Raw genomic sequence first — 24,130 nt, forward strand, 5'->3', positions numbered from 1 at the left:
TGCTAGGTCTTCTTGGCATTAATTATGATATAATGCCCTTCTTCATCTCTTGTTACAGTCTTTATTTTAAAGTCTAGATTGTCTTCTTTCTCATTCTTAAAAAATAAATAAACATTAAAAAACTTTTTTTAAGTTAATTAGGGGTGCCTGGGTAGCTCAGTCGGTTAGGCATCCGACTTTGGCTCAGGTCATGATCCCATGTTCTGTGAGTTCAAGCCCCATATCATGCTTGGTGATGACAGCTCAGAGCCTGGAGCCTACTTTGGATTCTGTGTCTCCCTCTATCTCTGCCTCTCCCCCACTCATGCTCTGTCTTTCTCATTCTTAAAAAATAAATAAACATAAAAAAATTAAGGTCTAGATTGTCTGATATAAGTATGGCTATTCCAGCTTTCTTTCGTTGACCATTAGCATGATAGATGGTTCTCCATCCCCTCACTTTCAATCTGAAGGTGCCTTTGGGTTGAAAGTGGGTTTCTTGTAAACAGCATGTAAATGGATCTTGTTTTCTTATCCATTCTATTACCCTATGTCTTTTGATTGGCGCACTTAGTCCATTGATGTTTAGAGTGAGTATCGAAAGATATGAATTTATTGCCATTATGTTACTTGTAGAGTTAGAGTTTCTGGTGGTGTTCTCAGGTCCTTTCTACTCTTTGTTGCTTTTGGTCTTTATTTATTTATTTGTTTGTTTGTTTTTATCTTCTCCCCTCAGAGAGTCCCCCTTAAAACTTCTTGCAGGGCTGGTTTAGTGGTCACAAACTCCTTTAATTTGTGTTTGTCTGGGAAACTTTTAATCTCTCCTTCTATTTTGAATGACAGCCTTGCTGGATAAAGAATTCTTGGCTGCATATTTTTCTGATTCAGCACATTGACTATATCCTGCCACTCCTTTCTGGCCCATGAAGGTTCTGTGGATAGGTCTGCTGCAAACCTGATGTGTATTCCCTTGTAGGTTAAGGGCTTTTTTCCCCTTGCTGCTTTCATGATTCTCTCCTTGCCTGAGTATTTTGTGAATTTGACTACGATATGCCTAGTTGATGGTCAGTTTTTGTTGAATCTAATGGGAGTCCTCTGTGTTTTCTGGATTTTGGTGTCTGTGTCTTTCCCCAGGTTAGGAAAGTTTTCCATTATGATTTGCTCATGTAACACTTCTACCCCTGTTTCTCTCTCTTTATCTTCTGGGACCCCTATGATTCTGACATTCCTTTTTAATGAGTCACTGATTTCTCTAATTCTTAAATTGTGCTCTTTTGCCTTAATCTCCCTCTTTTTTTTCTGCTTCATTATTCTCGAGAAGTTTGTCCTATATATCACTGATTCTCTGCTCTGCACATCCATCCTTGCCACCGTGGCATCCATTCAAGATTGCAGCTCAGTTACATTTTTTATTTCATTCTGACTAGCTTTTACTTCTTTTATCTCCACAGAAAGGGACTCTAATCTATTTTTAACTCCATCTAGTATTATTATTATCTTGGTTCTAAATTCTGATTCAGACGTCTTGCTTGTATCTGTGTTAGTTATGTCCCTGGCTGTCGTTTCTTCCTGCTCTTTCTTTTGGGGTAAATTCCTTCATTTTGTCATTTTGAAGGGAGAAAAGGAATTAATGAGGTAAAAAGAATTAAAAACAATTAAATTTTTTAAAAAATTACAAAATTAAAAACAACAAACACAAAAAAAATCACATAAATGATGCTAGATACTAGATGTGTTTTGGTCTGGGTGTTGAAAGGAGCTTGATAGATTATAGAAAAAAGGGGAAAGGAAAATAAAAAAGGAAATCATTTGAAAATTTGAAAAAATGAATACACTGAAATAGAATAAAATGAAAAGATGAAAGTAAAATAGAATTTGAAAAAATTTCCCCAAAAGTAAAAAATATAGCAGAAAAAAATTAAAAATATTTTTAATAAAATTTTAAAATGAAAATAAATTTTTTCTCTTTCTGTATTCAATAAAAAGAAAAGAAACAAAAAAGGAAAAAAAAGAAAATTGAATAGATGGACCACTGAATAGACTGAAATATAACTGAAATTACTTCATTTTCCCCTAGAAGTCAAACTATGAAGCGCTTTATAGTCTGTGAACTAAGTAGGCAGAGAGACTTGTGTTCCTGAAGAGCAAGGTTGGCCCAGTTGGGCAGAGCTTGGTGTAATGGCTCCATTCTCCACTAGATGGCGCTGCTAGCCTACTGGGGTAGATTGTTGTGGCGCTTGTAGGTGTGTATGCGCATGCGCGGGAGCGGTGAAAATGGCATCACCCAGCTACCCAGTCTCTAGTACTGGAACTCTGTGCGCTCCCCGACCAGCAATCGCATACCTGTCCTTTTTCCTCGGCTTCCTTCCACTCCCTGCTTTTACACCATCCATGACCAAACCCCAGGCAGCACCTCCCTGGGTGCCGGCCGCACCCAGAAACATTTGCGGGATTGTGCTGCTGCCAATGCCAATGCCCAGAGACTGGGGCTGGGTGCCAGCCCACCCCAGAAAAAGTTTGTGTGATCAGGAGGCAGCAGGGTTTCAGGGATTATGGAAAATCACAACACACATCTGGCACCAGGTTTCACCCACAATGACCTTGTTCCAGCACCAGCAAATGTGGTTGTTCTCCTGGGTCCACTGGGGCCTTTGGGGGAGACACAGCCTCTACCAGATGTCCTCCCAGCAGGGGAACCACCCCTCCCTGTGTGGCCTGAAGAACCCCAGACTTCACTCTGCTCCCAGGGATTTGCCCTTCTCACCAGAGCATGGCCAGGTATTGAGCTGTGTAGTTTCAGACTCTGTACTCCCCCTGTTTATAGAGTTTTAATGGAATTTAAGCCCTCTCCTTTCTCCTTTCTCCCTTTTTAGTTCAGTCCCTGTGGCTGTTTCCACTTTTCCACTTTCTCTCCAGCTATTTTTTTGGGGGGGGGGGGGCTTTTTTTCTTTTATTCCCCCCCCCCCCCCCCCATCTGTGTCCTCTCTCCGCACACAAAAACAGCTCCCTGCCCTCCGTGGCTTCTCTCTCCCCCAGTTCACCTCTCCTCACCATGTACCTGCTGAGTTCTGTAGTTCAGGTTGTGCAGCTTGTTGTGTTAATCCTCAGATCAGTTTTCTAGGTGTGGAGGATGGTTTAGTGCTGACTATTTCATGGACTCGAGACACAAAAAAAGCTTTCATACTCATCTCATGGTAGTTTTAAGGTGCATTTCTTTATTGGATAATGGTGTTAAACAACTATTCAGGTGCCTGTTTATTATCTTTCTATGCTCTTTGATAAAGAACTTTTGTCAAGTCCTTTGCTCTTAAAAATTGGGTTGTTGTTTTGCTTGTTGAGTTTTAAGATTCCCTTTATATACTCTGGATACAAGTCCCTTGCTGAATATGTGATTTGCATATATTTTCTTCCAAATTTTGCTTGTTTTTTCATTCTTTTGATAGTGCCTTTCATTGAGCAAAAGATTTCTGACAAAGTCCTATGTATTAATGTTTCATGGCTTGTGCTTTTGGTGTCAATTATGAGAGGTCTGCCTAACTGAAGGATACAAAGATTTTCCTACGTTTTCTTTTAAAAGTTGATAGGTTACATTTTATATTCAGATTTATGGTCCATTTTGAGTTAATTTTTGTAGAAAGTGTAAGCATTCACTTTTTTTGCATAAGGATGTTTAAAAGTTAAAACACCATTTGTTTGATGGATTGCTATCTCCATAGAGTTGGTTTTGCACCTTCATCAAAGACCAAATGGTGATATTTATATTTGTCAATTTGATTTTCTATTGTTTCACTGATCTGTACGTTTATCCCTTTGCCTGTACTACACTGTCTTTATTACTGTAGCTTGGTGTTAAATCTTTTTTTTAAGTTTATTTATTTATTTTGAGAGAGAAAAAGAGAGAGAGGGAGCAGGGGAGGGGCAGGGAGAGAGGGAGACAGAGAATTCCAGCCAGGCTGTGCACTGACAGTTCAGAGCACAGCGCTGAGCCCTGACGCAGGGCTCGAACTCAAGAACCATGAGATCTTGAGCTGAGTCAAAATCAAGAGTTAGACACTTAATAAACTGAACCACCCAGGTGCACCTGTATTAAATCTTTAAATAGGGTAGTGTGATTCTTCTTTCTCTTCATTTTTCAAAATTATTTTAGTTATACTTGTTCATTTGCCCTCCCATGTAAATTTTAGAATTAACTTGTCTATGTTTACAAAAATGCAGCTAGGAATTATATTGGTATTGCTTTCACTACATTTCACAAATTTTCACATGCAGTAAGTTTATTTTTATTCAGTTCAAATATTTTCCAATTTCTCTCATGATTTCTCCTGTCATTCACAAGTAAAAGATGTGTTGATTAATGTCCATATATTTGGGTGAGTTTCACAGTATGTTTTTGTAATTGTTTTCTAACTTACTTACATTTTGTTTTCTAACTTACTTGCATAATTTTAAACTTCTTGGGCACCTGGGTTGTTCACTCGATTGAGCAACAGACTCTTGATTTTGGCTCAGGTCATGATCCCAGGGTTGTGGGATTAATGGCCATGTCAGGCTTAATCACTCAGTGTGGGGCCTCTTTAGGATTCTCTCTCTCTCTCCCTCTCTCCCCCTCTGCCCCTCTCCGCTGCTCACACTCTTTCTAAAATAAATAAATAAATAAATAAATAATAAATAAATAAATAAATAAATAAATAAAATCTCTTAAATTTCTAAAGACTTGTTTCATAGACCAGCATAGTGAATGTTCCACGTGTACTTGAAAAGAATCTGTATACTGCTAATGTTGGATGTAATGTTTTATAAATGTCACATGAGTCAAGTCGGTTGATACAGCTACTCAAGTCTTCTATATCTTTACTGATTTTCCATCTACCTGTTCTATTAATTAGAGAGGGAGGAATGTTGAAATAATCGCTCCACAAATAGTAGCTTGTGTATTTCTCCTTTTACCTGCCAGTTTTTTACTTACATTTATTGTATTTTTGTTATCATGTGCCTATGCAATTAGGATTGTTATGTTTTCTTGATGTAGTGACCATTTTTTATCATTATGAAATGTCTCTATCTCTAAGTACTTTTTTGTCTTTAAGTCCACATCTTCTGATGTCAATTTAGCAATTCTCCTTACTTACAATTAATGTTTATGTAGCTAACATTTACCATCCTAGTATCTTAATCTATATGACTTGCTTAAAGAATGTTTCTTATAGACATATGATTACACCTTCCTTTTTAAACCAGTTTTGTAATGTCTACCTTTGATTGGTGTATTTGGGCTATATAAATTTTTTGTAATTATTTTTATAGCTGGATCTAATTTGACCATCTTGCTATTGGTTTTCTGTTTGTGTCATCTGCTCTTCATAACTTTTTTTTCTATTTCTGTGCCTTCTTTGGTTGAATATTTCTTTGAATTTTATTTTATCTCCATTATTGGCTTACTACTAATATCTCTTTTTAAAAATTTTTTAGTTAGGGGCACCTGGGTGTCTCAGTCAGTTAAGCGTCCAACTTCAGCTCAGGTCATGATCTCACAGTCTGTGAGTTTGAGCCCCACGTCAGGCTTTGTGCTGACACCTTGGAGCCTGGAGCCTGCTTCGGATTCTCCATCTCCCTCTCTTTCTGCCCCTCCCCTGCTCATGCTCTGTCTCCCTCTGTCTCAAAAATAAATAAAAACATTAAAAAAACAATTAAAAATATTTTAGTTGTTGCTCTGGGGTTTATAATATACATCATTAACTTGTTACATTCTGTTTTCAGATAATATATTATTTAATTTACTACCACCTCGAAAATATAGAAGCTATTCTAGATATGCATATTGAAGTGAATTGGAGTATAATAGCACAAAATCTAGGACTTGTTCTACAGATATTTCAGCAGAAAAATTGGGATAAACAAAGCAGGAGTGGCAAAATCTTGTGTGTTGAATGTGGCTACTGGGAGTATATGAGTTCATAATTATACTGTTTCCATTTTTACATATACTTGAAATCTTCAGGAACATTTCAATGAAGTTTTTAAAGGCCTAGAAATTTTTGTAGGTGTTTTTGCAGATTTATGTTTAAATGAATGCAGAAAATCAAAGAGAAAGAAGGGAAAGAAGGTGAGGGAAAAAGAGAAGGAAGCAGAGAAGGAGAAGGGGTGGGGCCAGAGTGACTTACCCTATCAGGCAGTATGCTTCTTTATCAGTGATAGGAGACTTGGGTTTTATTAATTTGTTCTTTAGATTGAAAGGAATGTCTTAGTGTGCTCCCACAGTTGTACCCCTGAAAATATCCCCAGTGTGACAGGCCCCTAAATATTTGTGTAGCTTTTCTCCCATACTCTGACATGGATTCACAATACTTGCCATTCCCCAGATTTGGTTAGCATGCTCCCACCAATATGGTGGACCAGTGTGACGTTCTGAGGAGTGTCAAATTATCTAATATTCTGTTTACTGGGTTTTATATTTTATTCAAATATAAATTATTTTGTTATTATGCTGTGAAAAGAAGAGTTAACATGGCTTTGAAGCAAGATTTTGGATGTATATAGGCATACTTCATTTTCTTTGTTTGCTTTGGGTTTTTGTACTTGGCAGAGAACTTTTTTTTTTTAATTGGGTTTTGGCAACTCTGAGCAGGTCTGTCAGCTCCATTTTTCCAACAGCATTTTCTCACTTCAGTTTTCTGTGTTACATTTTGGTAATCCTTATATTATTTCAAACATTTTCATTATATTTGTCATGATGGTCTGTGATCAGTGATTTTTGATGTTGCTGTTGTGATTGTTTTGGGTTGTCGTGAACCATGCCCATTTAAGATGTTAAACTTAATTGATGATGTTTTCTGTTTTCTGACTGTTGCACTGACCTCTCTCCCTCTTCTTGGGCCTCCCAATTCCCTAAGGCACAACCATATTGAAATTAGGCTAATTAATAACTACAATGGCTTCTCAGTGTTCAAGTGAAAGCAAAAGTTGCACATCTCTCATATTAAATCAAAAGCTAGAAATGGTTAAGCTTAGGGAGGAAAGCATGTTGAAATCTGAGACAGACCAAAAGCTAGATCGATGGTGCCAAATGGTCAAGTTGTGAATGCAAAGGAAAAGTTCCTAAAGAAAATTAAAAGTGCTGCTCCGTTGAACACCAAATAATAATAAATGAAACATCTTTATTTCACTTATCTTCCAGAATATGTTCTCCTGTACCACGGAGGCATATTCCAAAGTATATTTCATATGACTTCTTAGAGAGTTCACAGGGGATGACCCCACAGTGGAAACTTGCTCATTAATATACTCCTGATTGTGCTTCCCAAATAAACTAACTCCACTTAAATCCTGGTCTGTCTGCTTTTTGGAGGACCAAGATTAAAACAATAGGTAAACGACTATATGTTTGTTATAAGGAGGTTAAATTCTACCCACTAATCTTGATATCCAGCCCTAGTGAACTCAACTAACATAAAGTAATAATGCAGTTTTCCTAAAATTAGAAATAATGCAAAAGGTGTGGCTTCTTATAAAAACTTACAAGTAAAATAATGTGACTAACAAATTAACATTAAAATATAATACAAAATCTTAATTTACCAGTAAAACAGTAAACAATGGCTTATAAAATATATTGGAACAACTGGCTAGCCAATTGAAAAATATATGGTTGGAGTCCTATTTCACTCCTTATAGCAAAATAAAATCCAGATTTAACCATTAAAACTGAAGCCAACATATTACCAAAAATAAAAAGGATTCTCTCAAAGTAATCTCAAGCAAAAATATAAAACCCAGTAAATAGAATATTAGATTAATAGGGGATCCTGGGTGGCTCAGTCGGTTGAGTGTCTGACTCTTGATTTCAGTTCAGGTCTGATCCCAGGGTCATGGGATTGAGCCCTGAATCAGGCTCTGTGCTGAGCATGGAGCCTGCTTAAGATTCTGTCTCCCCCTCTGTCCCTCTCCTCAGCTTGTGTGCTCTCTCTCAAATTAAAAATAAAGAATATTATATTGATAAATTTGACTGTAATCAAATTTAACCTTCTTTTGTTTTGTTTTAATTTTTTTAATGCTTATTTTTGAGAGAGAGAGAGAGAGAGAGAATGAGCAGGGGAGGGGCAGAGAGAGAGGGAGACACAGAATCCGAAGCAGGCTCCAGACACTGAGCTGTCAGCACAGAGCTCGATGTGGTGAGCCACCCAGGTGCCCCAAATGGTCAATTGGTGCTCCAAATGCTCAATTTTAAAAGAGAATCAATAAATTGGAGCAGCTGCCTTTTGTCTCTATGTGAACATATATGCTTAAAATATGTGAACCTTTCTCTGACTTATCTTCTAAAACTAGGTTTAATCAGATTGTCTTCTTGGTTCATCCTCCCCTGTTTCTATGGTTCCACTAGGCATCCTTTTCTTCTTTCTGTCCCTGGCTGTTAGACTTTCTCCTCATCTATTCTAGAGTGCATCAAAGAGATGACTACAAAGTGACAGGAGTACACAAGTAGAACATCTAATATTTCACAAGGAAATGCTTTTCCAAAGATAAGATGTTTGACCTCTAAGAGGAAAATTAGAGTTCCCCAGGGCAAGGAAGTGGGGGAGGACGGTAAGCAGCATTTTGGCAATGGAAATTACATGTATAGGTGTGCAGAATCATGACACAGCCAAGTATATTCAAAACAGAAAATAGCCAGAGGATGCAATATGTGCAAAGCATAATGGAAAATTATATTATAAAGGTTGTTTGACTCAATTAACAAAGAGTGGCATTCAGAAATCATCTGGACCATATATAGAAGGTGTCTGATTAGACATGTATTTTCAAGAGACAGGATTTCCAAATGGACTGAGAAGAAAAATGGGAGGACAAAGAAATTGGGAAGGCGCCAAAGGGAACATTATAAATGGCATGTATTTTAAATATTTAAAATTTAATTTTGAGCAAGAGCTGCATTCGTTTTAAAAAGAGGACCAAAGTATTATTTTTACTTCCTAATAAATTTCATGCAGTTAATTCATTCAAATTAATTACTTCATCCAGGAAGGTATTCTGTATTAGGCACTGTTCTTGGTATTAGGATATAACAACAAAAGACAAAAACAACCTTGACCTCATAGAGATTATGTTCTGATATTCAAAACAAATATTTCAAGAGCATACCCAAACTGCCAAATTAAAGCAAAGAAAGCCAGGAAGGACAGAAAGAAGAGGGTCAGGAGTTTTTATTAAACAAACAATTTGTTGACACTTTAATAAAAATTCATTTCTTTCTCTCTTTTGGTTACCAAATAAACCCAGGAGGTTGGGTGGGACAAACATTATTATCATTTTTCTTTTCAGATTTTGGAGCAGAATGTTAGAAACATTTGAGTAATTTCTCCTCCTTTATACCTCTCTTTTGATAGCAGTGGGCACTGTTGCTACAGGGAATCCCATTCTGCACATACCCATCTGCTGGCCACTGATGGGATGTCCCATTGCACTATGCCAGAAGGTCACATTTATTGACCTGATGTCTACAGAGTTCCCCTGATGGCATGAACTTGGCAGTCTGTTTGTTCTGTGCTTATCATTGGGAAAACATTTCCAATATCCCAAATCCCAATCCCACTCAAAATCACATAAGTACCCAACTGCTGATGAATGGAATCCACTGTGTCAACAAGAAATACATTCTCTGCACCTTTGAAAAGTTACTTTGGAAGTAAATGAAGTCTGTGTTCTCAGATACCTGTCTCCTGCCTTTCCCATGAATCATATCTGTGCTCAAGAAACACAAAGAGGATAAATTTGGGGGAAATGGAGCTTTATTTGCTGCTTATAACAATGAACAGTAGATAGGAAGATGTTAGGAATTACCTTTGCTTAATGGCAATGTTTCTGATACTTCTGATACTGACAAAAGAGAAGTTTCCTGCATTTTTCTGTAAATTGTCAGTAATGTGCTTGGTTTTGGGCATGTAGTAACATTTTCCCTGCCAAGAGACTAAAACTTAATAATGCACAGGATATTAAATTAGAGGCATTTTCCTAACCTGAAGACGGTGCCTTAGTCTCCTTGGGACCAAAATGTTTTCTAAAGTACATAAATACAGCAGCTGACAGTAAAAACAAAACAGACAAAGTAAGACTCCCAACTAGCAGCAAGAAAACTTTTTTGGCAGATGCTGGGCCACTGTCAACACTACCTCCATAGCCTCTGCGCAGGCAGTGAGGTGGGGACCACCCGTAGTCACAGTGGCAGTGATGTTTATTATTGCAGATCCCCTTCGTGTTGCAGGTCTCAGCCAGGCAGACTTGTGATAAGAGAGACAGACTGACACACTTCTTGTGAATGCAGATCTTTCCTGGGCCACACATGGTGCCATCTTTTACTTCCCCAACATCAGGTGTGTCCATTCCTACATGATAGTCAATACTCCAGCAGGTGACACCATTGATGTGAGTTTGCTGCAAATTAGAGTGATCTCTCAGATGGGGAATAACCCTCACATTCTCACATTGAACTCTGCCACAAAAGATATCTGAGGTATTACATTTTAGGTATGTCGTGCCATTTATACCGCAGTGGCCAAAACGGTTTCCCAGAGTGTTGATTTCTTTGTAGCAACTCTGAGATGCACCCTTTGCACCTTCACCAAAAATCTCCCTGCATTGTTCGTCATGGTTGTTACACCTCCCTCTATAGCAGTAGGCATCGTCACCACAGGGAACCCCGTCCTGCACATACGCATCTTCGGGGCACTGATGGGATGTCCCATTGCACCACTCTGGAAGGTCACATTTATTGACCTGATGTCTACAGAGTTTCCCTGATGGCATGAACTTACAGTCTTTGCAACAAAGCCCAAAAGCACAAGCAGCCCCAGGCCTCAGAGTGCAGCTCAACAGACAACAGGGATCCTGTTGACACTGCTTTATAGATCCACAGTCACATTCCTCTTCTCCTTCAACCACACCATTCCCACAGCGCTTAAGCATAAAGACTTCCCCTGGATGTGGAATATTGTGTAGACATGATCCCTGGTTTAAAGTGGTCTTTGTAAAATCTGTGTAACTACAATTGGTGAATTTCTTTGCTGGAACTCTGGTAGCATTCATGATGCAGCCACTTTGCTCACACAAACAGAATTCTTCATCATGCTGCATACCCAAAGTATGTCCTAATTCATGGGCGACAGTGAGGGCAAAAAGAGACCACGAGTCTCCTTGGAAATTGTTAACCCCACAATCAATAGGAGGATGACATATTCCTGCAACATAGGCTATACCAAGTACACTTATAAGTGAATTTTTTATGAAAAAATGTGCAACATCATACTGTAGCCAGGAAAGACTGATTTGTTTCCACTGAGAGAAATCCTTCAGAACCTGTTCTATGCTTATCATTTGGAAAATATTTCCTTGATTCCAAATCTCAATCCCAATCAAAATCACATAAGTACCCAACTGCTCATAAATGGAATCTACTATGTTGACAACAAGAAACACATCCTCCTGTACCTTTGAGAAGTTGCTTTGAGAATAAACTAAGAAATTGCTCTCTACCACCACAATCAGCTCCAGAAACCATGAGTGGGTCCACCATTTATCATTAGAATTTTGCTTCAGAGTTGGTTTGTTAGCCTCTTCAAATCTCAACTGTTGGAGTGCAGTTTCCTTCATTGTTAAGCCACATCTCATAGGTGGGAATTGTGTCTCATTAGTGTTTATCTCATAAACCAAGTGTTCAAATGTGGTAGAGTGCCTGATGGGCTCAATTTCATAAGCAAGGTCATTTATCTGCAGCATTCCTCGAAAACCTCCAGAACAGGTACTGAGGGAAACCAGGGACTCAGGGACTCCTTCCACATAACCATGATAGTAGCAGTCGTCGGGAACAAAAGGCTCATCCTGGAGAAGAGCATGCTGATCTGTGTATGTGAATACCGGGAAGTGTCTGGAAACCAAGAGCTTCTTGATCTTCATATGGACAACATGTCTCCAGCCCCCAAACTGTAGGCTGTAGGAGAGCCAGCCTGGAGTTTTTGCACTTCTGCCCTTGCCGGTCACCTTTAAGGGGACCACAACTTCTGGGTGGCTGAGGCATTGGGAGGGCCCGGCCTGGGAGAAGCTGGAAGGGAACAGAGACATTCCAACCCAGAACAGCAGGAGAACAATTCTCATGGCCACCTCAGCCTCACCAGCCATCGTTATGAAGTCATCTGTCCAGGGAAAAAGAGTGTGAGGCACTGCTGTTCTGGTTCCTCCTAATTGGTCATTGTGTAGAGCTGACCTTTAAGGATCTGCGTCCTGGCAGAAATGGACATCAGCTGCAGTGCTGAAAGTGAAAATAAGAGGGTGGGGAGGTGGTGGGATTGGATAAGGAAAATGAGAAAGAATTGAATGACAAAAAAGTGATTAATGAATTAAGAAAATGCTTTGGAGTTGCTTTCAATAGATGGGGGTGGGAATTCAGAGGGGTGTAATAAGACAGTATTGACCATATGTTGATAATGGTTGAAGATTGATGATAAGTACTTGGGTTTTCATACAATTATCTCAACCCATGTAGGCAGTATGAAAATCTCCACGATAAAAACTTAACGCCAAACTAAAGAGACTTAAGAGTAGGGTGACTCAGTATCTCAATTTGTCCAAGACCAAGTTGGTCTATGCCTGTTGCCCCTGTATAACTACTGATACTTTCCCCTTTGACTGTCAAACCTGGAGAGATAGATCATAAACAATACAGTTCTTAATGTCAGTTTGCTTTGGTCTTATGATTTGCTTTAATCTTTCTTTATTGCAAGTTATTTACTTGTCTCCTCGCTGTGTTTGCATTCATTCACAGCTCTGTGGACTGCAAGATCGCTGAGTGCCAGATTTATGATTTTAACTCATTTTAGTATCCCTATAATGCCTAGTATAGTTCTTTTTTTTTTTTTTTTTTTTTTTTTAATTCGAGAGAGAGAGCACATGCAAGTTGGGGAGAAGGGCAGGAAGGGGGGAAAGAGAGAAAATCTTAAACAGGCTCCACGGCCAGTGTGGAGCCTGACACAGGCCTCAATCTTACCACCCTGGGATCATGACCTGAGCCAAAACAAAGAGTCAGATGCTCAACCGACAGAGCCACCCAGACGCCCTTATAGTTCTTTATACAGTGAAAAATGAAAAAAGGGGAGAGGAGTGGTGAAGTACTTGGATTATGGATGAATGCTACTTAAAATGTGTTCGTATTTGATTATTATTTTTAGAAGAGGAAAAGATTCCTAAAAAGTTAATATCCTCTAAAGGAATGGGGAGAACAACATTGTTATCTGTAGAAGGATGTCAAAAACAAAAGAAAATGCCTTATAAAAAGAAAATGAGAATCTATAAAGTTCAAAGGCTTGGGAAAAGGAACTCTATCTTCTTGAGGCAACGTCATCAGAGTGCTTAGAATTTTAGGATTGGGGAAATTCCTAATGTTTGCTCAAATATATTTACTGACAGCTTTTGACGACAGTGGATAATTTCTGTACATGGCATGCAGTCTGACTAGCAACACTCATTCATTTCTTTCCTTATGCGTTAAACAAGAATTTATGTGTTTGAAGTATATGAAGTACAGACATTATGCTAGATACTAGAGAACTAAAAAATAGAGAGCATTGAATAAATTATCCGTTTAGGGCAGAAATTTGTGGCAGGCACAAGAATGAGCTTTAAGGTGCCTATAATATTGTATCTAATATTGTAAATGTTTTGTGTTCTTTTGCTGAGGAGAGTGTCTGTAGACTTCATCATAGTCTCAGCTAAATGACAAAAATTAGGCTAAGAAGCACTGAGTTTGTGGGAAAACAGACACGCAATCAGACCATTATAATTATGATCTGAACCAGATTAATCTAAGACTAATAAAGGTTATGATTTAGGGACTCTTAATGTATAGACCTCCTCCATAAACCCCTGGGAGATTTTAAGCAATGTAGTTTATGAAACTCATCAAAATAAGAGTGTTCTAAATTAGCCCTACACAGGAAAATTTGAAATGCCTTGAAATATTGTAACTCATATATAAAAAACTTGATAAAGTTTTTCTGAAATTCAATAATTTATGTAATTTTTTGTTACCAATAACAAGTTGTGAGGCTGGATTCTTTTCAAACAAAACAAAACTTGGATTAATTCTGTCACATACTTTTTCCATTTCTCTATCAAAACTAGCATGCACTACTGCAGTGGGGGCAGGGGGGATGCTCAAAACAATATGTGTGAAGATCTTAAAAAGGGAATCCACAATTGGAACTGGAATAGTTTGTCCGGGTTCTCCATCCTAAGAAATGCAGACAAGAAATCAGCTGATATTTCAAACCTTCCTATGCCTTATTGCTCTTTTCTTCATTTTCTAGGACATTACATTTACACATCCCTAATATTCTGGGTTTCCTCATTTGTGTGTAGTGTCAGTAGCTAAAAATCCATTCATTCTGATTGCCTTTCAGTCACAGAGTTAAATAGTTAACCAAGTAGACTTCATCTTTTCCTTCTTAATATACATTATTTTAGTTTATTATTTATTCTAGATTTGCTATATGGGTGCTGGTAGATAGGAGGATGCATTGATCTGAACAATATTCTTAGTGTTAACCTGCCTAGAGAGCTTGGACCATGTGAGCAGTGGATAAACACTTTATTCCAAGGTGCAAGTAGCCCACAAGGGAACAGCAAAGTTCATAGACAAATTCAACTATATGAAAACTTCCAAGGATAAAGATCTCTGAATTGGGTGAAATCCTGACTTCTAGATTTGCTCTTCATAGCTTTCTTTGTATGTTTGTTGTTTATTATGGAGTGGGAATCATTGTGGATGGGAGGATGGAAAGTGAGAAGGGCCGTAAGAGTGTTGGAGAGAAGGCTGCTGAGCTCTATAAACCATGTCCTATCATACTTAGAGCTCATCTTGAGAGCAGGCAACAAAAGGAAATTCTCCAAAGAATCTTTGAGCCATACTCGTTGTCCTCCTTATATTATTCTTAGGATCTCAGACACCCAAATTCCTAAAGGAACATCACCCTCCATTAATACTGTGAAGCAGTGTCATTAAAAATCTTTATTTTCTAATGTTATTGGAATCTCAAAGTAGACAACAGCCCTCCTCCATATGTCTTATCAACTCTTTCTTTCCCTACAGCTATGTCAAATTCCTAAAGACCTCTCTACCTGTGCATCTCCTCTCTTATTCCATCATGCTTGAATGCACTATTTTCCCATCTGTCTGTCACCAATGTCTAAATTAGAGAGTCATAAAATCAATTTAATGGATCATGACCTGCAGGATGTTTTTAAAAGAAATTGAATAAAAATATTAGAGGCCATTCCTAGAAGTCCCTTAGCAACTCATACAGATGGTGCCAAAATTTTTGGAGTGTTTGTATATATGTGGCCACTGAATCACAATATAAAATGGATTTCTTATTCTTCAACCCGCTATATATGTATAGTGATACCAAATCTATAAATTTTTTTTAACATTTATTTATTATTGAGAGACAGAGACAGACAGAGCAGGAGCATGGGAGGGGCAGAGAGAAGGGAAGACACAGAATGAACAGAGTCTGACGCGGGACTCGAACTCACAAACCGCAAGATCATGACCCGAGCCGAAGTCGGACACTTTACCGACTGAGCCACCCAGGCGCCCCTAGTGATGCCAAATCTAAAGATGAAATGCTTTCTATGATTTTCACTGTTACATACCTAACTGAATCCATACGCATTTCTACCTCTCTTTCTATCCCACTCCATATCCCCGTCTCAGTGGAAAAGTAATTCTCCCCCAAGTTCAGGTAGTAGCCCCTCATCTTCTGTTCCACATCACATCTCTTACCTACATGTGGACTGATTCTGTTAATGTTCTCTACTTTCAACTCTGTTTCATCTGTTCTTTACTGGCAGTTGGAGTAACCAACTCATTCTAGTTCACCCAGGACTGTCCTTGTTTTAAAACTGAAAGCCCCGCATCCCAAGCATGTCCTCGGTCTGAGGAAAACTGGAGTAGTTGATCACCCTACTGCAGCACCTTACTCCCCACCCATGCTCAAGTTTCGTCCATCTTTAAAAAGGAAAACAAAACAAAAATTAAGAAACTTCACATTATCCATGGTCCTACTCTGGCTCCCAACTCATGCAGAAAACCAAACTTAACAGATGACTTACCAACACAATAAAGTTATTTCCGTGGTCTTTTCTTTCTTAATGGTTTGTACCACACTTATCAAGAACAAAGGTTGGTAGTTGACCTCGCATAACAAAGGGAAACATAAGCCCTCCTCCTTTTATCTCCCAGGTAACTAAGTTCTAAATTCACCTGCTTAGCAACATGGATCTTTCACTTCTTCAGAAACAACTGGCTGTCAAGGATGCTCTGGCTCCACTAATTCTATGCAACTTCAATATAATTGGAACTGGCTAGCCTCCTCTACTCCATTCTATGTCCTCTTACAATGTAGCTTCATTTCTGCTTCATAATTTTCCTCATGCTACTGTGTTGGCCTAGACTGTACAATCACTTTTCACTATGGAACTAAATTGTATCATGACTCTGTACTCTGTCAAGATCAAAGTCTACATTCAGTATCAAATATTTTCTAAATAATCTAGACAACATTGATATAATTCCCTTTATAATTACCATATTCAATATTTTTATAGAGTTTATAGCTTTGAGTTTTTGTTTTATATACAAGTTTTAAAAATTGTATCTCCTTTCATGTTTTTGAGAAAAATATACTCAAAATCATTTGGTAGAGAATTTGTGACATAGTGTTTGCAAAACATATAATCTATAAGATGACTTTAACTATGTAAACATTACATAGAATAAAAATCAATTCAGTAAAATATTAATGCTAACACTGAGTAGATTCTGTTTTAAAAGGATTCTTGGCCAATGAGTCTTGCCACCTTTTAATTTAACTAGGAGATTAAGAACTCTACAACTATCAATTGGAAGCATTTTTGATGATAGTCCTTTTCAATTTCATCTCAGAAAAAGTTTCTTCTATTCATGCTGGTTTTCTCAGAAATCTGCTGTAGGAGTGCTGACAACACTGACTCCATCTTTGGCCCTCCATCTTGTTCATGTCCATGCAATGACTCCCTTGGGGCTCTGTGTTCCAGGCCTCATGGAGGTTAATGTACACTCTGACCAGAATGCAAGAAGCCTTCTAATCTTTCCTCTGGTGCACAGATGGCACCACTTTAGATAACTACCCTTTGTCTTATAAAATCTGTGGGTTAGGGTCCTGACTTTGCAGAGAATTGCTGCATAGTGCCAGGATCACTGTTCACTCAGTACTCTTGTAAGTTACCCTGAATAAAACCCTGTATAAACAGTATGGAATGACTTCCTTCATTTTTCTGTTTCAATGTGCCTTCTCAGTCTGGAGGATTACTGTTCCTCTTCCACCTTTTAACACTTGTTTGGAGGTTCCTTTTCATAAACTGTCTCATTCATCCAGGTAGAACTAGACAACCCCTGTCTTAGGAAAGGTGCATTAAAAACTTTTGTCTGGAACTGAACTGGGGAGATAAAATTTGCTCCTATGCCAAGGATGATTAACAATTAAGAAAACTGGGGCACCTGGCTGGCTTAGTTTTCTGGGTGTCCAACTTCAGCTCAGGTCATGATCTCATGGTCTGTGAGTTCAAACCCCACATCAGGCTCTGAGCCATCAGCCCAGAGCCCGACGCAGGGCTCGAACTCGCGGACCGCGAGATCGTGACCTGAGCCGAAGTCGGACGCTTAACCGACTGAGCCACCCAGGCGCCCCCTAGAAAAGTTTTGATAGCAAGACTAGAGTGCCTGCTTCTGATAGGATGGTATCCTGGGAGATCTAGAGGTAGGGAAGGATTGAAAGCTTCCAAAAGTAGTTTTGGCTTGATCTCCCTTGCTGAAAGAAGATCGTTTCTCTTGCTGAAGAAGACCATTTCCTTTAAAAATAGCATTGAGGACTTCTGCTTTCAGAAAAGATAAACACTCTTACCCCTATTGCTCTTGCTCACTATAAGTTAAAACATCATTCTTTGTGTATAAAACAAACATAAGAAAGTTCAGAAAGGTAGAGCAAAGAATACAAACCAGCTAAGGACATTGGGACCTAAGGAACAACATGGCAGGAATTTCTCTGCAATTTCTTTCTTTTTTTTTTTTTTTTAACTTTTTAAATTTTTAAAACCACTTTATTGACGAATGATTGACATACAAAAAGCTATACATATTAAATGTGCACAGCTTGTTGAGTTTAAGATGCGGCTGTTTGTTTGTTTGTTTGTTTGTTTCTTTTTTCTTTTCTTTCATTTAAGTTACATCCAAGAGAGTTAAAATATAGTGCAACAATGATTTCAGGAGTAGATTCCTTAATGCCCTTTACCTATTTAGCCCATCCCCCTCCCACAACCCCTCCAGCAATCCTCTGTTTATTCTCCATATTTAAGAGTTTCTTATGTTTTGTCCCCTCCCTGCTTTTATTATTTTTGCTTCCCTTCCCTTAGGTTCATCTGTTTTTTTATCTTAAAGTCCTCATATGAGTGAAGTCATATGATATTTGTCTTTCTCTTGACTAATTTCACTTAGCATAATACCCTCCAGTTCCATCCATGTAGTTGCAAATGGCAAGATTTCATTCTTTTTGATTGCTGAGTAATACTCCATTGTATGTATATACCACATCTTCTTTATCCATTCATCCATCGATGGACATTTGGGCTCTTTCCATACTTAGGCTATCGTTGATAGTGCTGCTGTAAACATTGGGGTGCATGTGCCCCTTCAAAACAGCATCCCTGTATCCCTTGGATAAATACCTAATAGTGCAATTGCTGGATCGTAGGGTGGTTCTATTTTTAATTTTTTGAGGAACTTCCATACTGTTTTTCAGCGTGGCTTCACTAGTCTGCATTCCACTAGCAGTGCAAAAGGGATCCTCTTTCTCCGCATCCTCCCTAACATCTGTTGTTGCCAGAGTTGTTAATGTTAGTCATTCTGACAGGTGTGAGGTGGTATCTCATTGTGGTTTTGATTTGTATTTCCTTGATGATGAGTGATGTTGAGCATTTTTTCATGTGTTTTTCATGTGTTTCATTCAGGCCATCTGGATGTCTTCTTTGGAAAAGTGTCTGTTCATGTCTTTTGCCCATTTCTTCACTGGATTTTTATTTTTGGGGTTTTTTTTTTTGTTTGTTTTTTGTTGTTGTTGTTGTTGTTTTTTTTTTGGTGTTGAGTTTGATAAGTTCCCTATAGATTTTGGATACTAACCCTTTATATGATATGTTGTTTGCAAATATCTTCTCCCATTCCGTCAGTTGCCTTTTAGTTTTGCTGATTGTTTCCTTCGCTGTGCAGAAGCTTCTTATTTTGATGAGGTTCCAACAGTTCATTTTTGCTTTTGTTTCCCTTGCCTCTGGAGATGTGTTGAGTAAGAAGTTGCTGCGGCCAAGATCAAAGAGGTTTTTGCCTGCTTTCTCCTCGAGAATTTTGATGGCTCCCTGTCTTACATTTAGGTCTTTCATCCATTTTGAGTTTATTTTTGTGTATGCTATACAAAAGTGGTCCAGGTTCATTTTTCTGCATGTCACTGTCCTGTTTTCCCAGCACCACTTGCTGAAGAGGCTGTCTTTATTCCACTGAATACTTTCCTGCTTTGTCAAAGATTAGTTGGCTGTATGTATGTGGGTCCATTTCTGGGTTCTCTATTCTGTTCCACTGATCTGAGTGTCTGTTTTTGTGCCAGTACCATACTGTCTTGATGATTACAGCTTTGTAATACAGCTTGAAGTCTGGGATTGTGATGCCTCCTGCTTTGGTTTTGTTTTTTCAAGATTGCTTTGGCTATTCGAGGCCTTTTCTGGTTCCATACAAATTTTAGGATTGTTTGTTCTAGCTCTGTGAAGAATGCTGGTGTTATCTTGATAGGGATTGCATTGAATATGTAGATTGCTTTGGGTAGTATCGACATTTTAACAATATTTGTTCTTCCTATCCAGGAGCATGGAATCTTTTTGCATTTTTTTGTGTGTGTGTTTTCTTCAATTTCTTTCATAAGCTTTCTATAGTTTTCAGTGTATAGATTTTTCACCTCTCTGGTTAGAGATTTATTCCTAGGTATTTTATGTTTTCTTTGTGTCACTGTAAATGGGATTGATTCCATGATTTCTCTTTCTGTTGCTTCATTGTTGGTGTATTGGAATGCAACCGGTATCTGTGCATTGATTTTATATCCTGCAACTTTGCTGAATTCATGAATCAGTTCTAGCAGTTTTTTGGTGGAATCTTTTGAGTTTTCCATATAGAGTATCATGTCACCTGCAAAGAGTGAAAGTTTGACCTCCTCCTGGCCGATTCGGATGTCTTTTGTTTCTTTGTGTTGTCTGATTGCTGAGGCTAAGACTTCCATACTATGTTGAATAACAGTGTCAAGAGTGGACATCTCTGTCTTGTTGCTGACCTTAGGGGGAAAGTTCTAAGTTTTTCCCTCTTGAGGATGATATTAGCGTTGGGTCTTTCATATATGGCTTTTATGATCTCCAGGTATGATCCTTTTATCCCTACTTTCTTGAGGGTTTTTAATTAAGAAAGGATGCTGTTTTTTGTCAAATGGTTTCTCTGCATCTATTGAGAGGATCATGTGGTTCTTGTCCTTTCTTTTATTGATGTGTCTCCGCATTTTCTCTTACCCCTATTGCAGTCTGGAGAAGTCTACAACCTTGAAATGCAATAGACACAGACAAAAAAAAAAAAAAAAAAAGCCTCCAAGACAAGTTTGCTCTCTCTAACCAGAGGACCAGGAAATGAGCAGACTGGACAGAAACCTTTTACGAAATAACTGTCCTACACCAACCAAATGTCATGGGAAGTATTGTAACTCTATATGCATCCTCATTAGCATGAGCCACATGAGGGATTAAACATCCAATCACACCCACTTCTAATGAGTTGTCTTGGGCCCTGCACTGGGGTGGTGTCAGAGAAGGTCAAATAGAGTTCTGGGACTTTCATTCTCATCATGTAGTAATGGGGTCCTCATTTGGCAGTGTTAGTGGATTGGGTAGCAGTAATGAGGCATCCTTCAACCTCATAGCAAGGGTAATATTAGAAGAGGTCAAAAGGGGTGAAAGTGAACTTCCACACCTTATCAGTATGAGGTTCTCCTTCCTCTTGGCATATCATCTGAAATCTGGACATCTGTCACCACTAGCAATAACAATGGAATGCTTCCACTGCTAGTGCAATATCAGAGGGGGGCCTGATATTTAAATAATATCTCAAGCCCCAAAATATAGCACCCAACGTGCTCAGAATAAAATGAAAATTTACCTAACATAGAACAAACTAGGAAAGTTTCAACTTAAATGATGAAAGACAATCTGTATATGCCAATTCTAACAGATGTTGGAGGTATCTGATGAGGATTTTGAAGCAGCAATCATAAAATGTTTCAGTTGGCAATAACAAATATGATGGAAACAGTTGAAAAAACAAAAACTTGCAGAAATAGTTTCTCCAAAGAAGTATAAGAGAGAGAAAACAAAGTAATGAAAATTTTGTAACAAATAAGTACAAAACCTAAAGCCAAAAAGCCACTGGATGGGCTCAACAACAAAATAGAACAAAGGAAACAAATGGTGAACTTGAATGTACAGAAAAGTTGTTACCAAATCTGGAAAGCAGAGAGAAAATAGACTGGAAAAAATATGAAGAGCCTCTGGGATCTGTATGACTACAACAAAAGATCTAACATTCAGGTTTATCACAGTTGCAAAAAAAAAGAAAAATAAGGCTGGGCTAAAAATTACCTAAAGAATTCATGACTGAAGATTTCTCAAATTTTGCAAAATAGCCTACAGATTCAAGATGTGAGAGTGCCACAAACAGGATATACCCAAAGAAATCCATACTATGACATATCATAATAAAAATTTGAAAACTAAAGACAAAGAAAAAATCTTGAAAATACGCAGAGAGAAACATCTTGCCTAATATTACCTACAGAGGAAAAATAAATTGAAAAATAGTAGATTTCTCATTAGAAACCATGGAGGTGGGAAGGAAGTAGCAAAATATTCCACAAGAGTTAAAAGAAAATAATAATCCAGAATTTTATATACAGTAAAAATATCCATCAGGAATGAAGAGGAAATCAAGACATTTTCAAATTAAGGTAAACTAAGAGAAGTTGTCACAGACAGGCCAAAACAATGGCTAAAGCAAATTCTTGAGGCAGAAAATAAATTATAAAACAATGAATCTTACAACAGCCCTAAGGAAGGAGAATGGAAGTAAAAACATGAGTAAACACAATGGACTTTCCTTTTCTTTAATTTACTAAATTATGTTTGATTGCTGAAAAAAAATATTGTCTAATGTAATTCTCAATGTATATGGTGGAAATATACATGGAAATATTTAAGACAAATACACCAAAAAGGGAATGGCAAAGGGCTTAATGAAACTGAGGTTTCTACACTTCATTTGAATGAGAAAATTTTTCATAATTAAAACCACAGAAGACAAAAAAAGTGAAAGACAAAGAACAAGCATAATGAACAGAAAATGTTTACAAATATGGTAGATATTAATCAACTATGTCAGTTATCACTTTTTTATTTTAGAGAGAAATACCCAGGGTAATTGGACTAAATTTCAGCATTTACGTGGATACTCAGAGCCCCAAAGCTTATGATCGTCAGGCAATAAGTGGAATCCTAGCTGATATCCAGCTTACTGTGAATTCAGTGGTCTATAGTCCAAGCCAGTGGTCACTTCCCCAAATCTCCATGTATATAATTGGGCCTGGTATCTTTAGCAGTTAGAATAACATCCCCACAGGGTACTTGGCATGCAGAATAACCGCTATCATCATCACACTACAGGTGGAAGACTCTTTGTTGTTGCTGTTGTTATTTTTAAAAGATTTATTGGAAAAAAGATTTATTGAGGTATAATTTGTAGATAGTAAAATTTGCCAAATATGCGTAGTCATGAAACTATCCCAGGCTAGATGTAGAACATTTTTTACCCCAAAAACTTTCACTGTGCCTCTTTGCAGTCAGCCCCCTCCCTCCAACCCCTGACACCACCGACTGGCTCCATAGGTTTGCCTTTTCCAAAATGTCATATAAAATAGTCATCCCGTATTGCAGTGTATTGGATCTGACTTCTTTAATTCAGCATTAGTTTGAGATCCACCCATGTTGTTGCATGAATCAGGAATTGGTTCCTTTTTATTTCTGAGTGGCCGTCCATTGTATGGATATACCACTGTTTGCTTATTCATTCACCATTGATTGACATTTGGATTGTTTCCAGTTTGGGGCTATTATGAACAAAGCTTCTATGAGTATTTGCGTACAGATCTTTGTATGGACTTATGTTCTCAATGCACTAGGATAAATATTTAGAAGTAGGATTGCTGAGTGTATAGTCCAGTATATGTTTACCTTGATGAGAAACAGCCAAATGGTTTTTTCAAAGAACTCTATAGTTTTGCCTCCCACCAGCAATAGATGAGAGTTGCTTCATATCCTCATTAGCACTTGTTATTGTCAGTCTTAAAATGTTTTTACTATTCCAGTAGCTATGCAGTGGTATCTTAATGCGGGTTGGTTTTGTTTGTTTGTTTTGAGAGCGAAAAGTGTGAGGGAATGAAGGGCAGAGGGAGGGAGAGAGGGAATCTTAAACAAGTTCCATGCCCAGTCCAGCATGGAGCCCAATGCAAGGCTTGATCTTATGACAGATTATGACCTGATCTGAAATCAAGAGTCAGATGCTTAACCGACTGAACCACCCAGATGCCCCTTAATGTGGTGTAAAAAAAATGTTTTTATTTGAGTAATGTTACATTACTTTCAGGTGTATAACACAGTTAATGAAGTTTAGGGGTGATGGGGGTTCATGGGTTCCAGAGCTGATGGCCAAGAAAGAATTCTTGAAGACGTCTTTGGTGCAAAAAGGTGATTTTGATTAAAGCATGGGGACAGGACCCGTGGGCAGGGAGAGCTGTGCTGAAGTTGTGAAGAACTAGTTATATACTTATGGAATTGGGGAAGGTAAAGACTAAAGAGAGGCCTCCAGAGGGACTTTGATATGCTAAAGAGGACTTCTAAAATTCCTGAGGCCTTGCTATTGTCAAGCTAAAGGTGTTTTTCCTCTAGT

The 24,130-nt window shown here is 38.1% G+C and overlaps 1 protein-coding gene across 1 annotated transcript; it reads right to left on the reverse strand.

The window, feature by feature from the left end:
• Window positions 1-9,739: 9,739 nt before the first annotated feature.
• ADAM21 (ADAM metallopeptidase domain 21) lies at window positions 9,740-16,652 on the reverse strand. The gene is made up of 2 exons (XM_049612558.1): window positions 16,135-16,652; window positions 9,740-12,274 (listed from the first exon to the last, which is right to left on the reverse strand). The coding sequence occupies exon 2, from the start codon at window positions 12,142-12,144 to the stop codon at window positions 9,985-9,987; it is 2,160 nt and encodes a 719-aa protein (XP_049468515.1). The 5' UTR covers window positions 12,145-12,274; window positions 16,135-16,652; the 3' UTR covers window positions 9,740-9,984.
• Between the last annotated feature and the right edge of the window lie 7,478 nt (window positions 16,653-24,130).

This window comes from Panthera uncia (genome assembly GCF_023721935.1).
Source record: "Panthera uncia isolate 11264 chromosome B3 unlocalized genomic scaffold, Puncia_PCG_1.0 HiC_scaffold_1, whole genome shotgun sequence".
Taxonomy (NCBI): domain Eukaryota; kingdom Metazoa; phylum Chordata; class Mammalia; order Carnivora; family Felidae; genus Panthera; species Panthera uncia.

What these genes read in the sequence shown, in the direction of transcription:
- ADAM21 (XM_049612558.1), bottom strand. Translation starts at nt 12,144, where the DNA reads ATGGCTGGTGAGGCTGAGGTGGCCATGAGAATTGTTCTCCTGCTGTTC.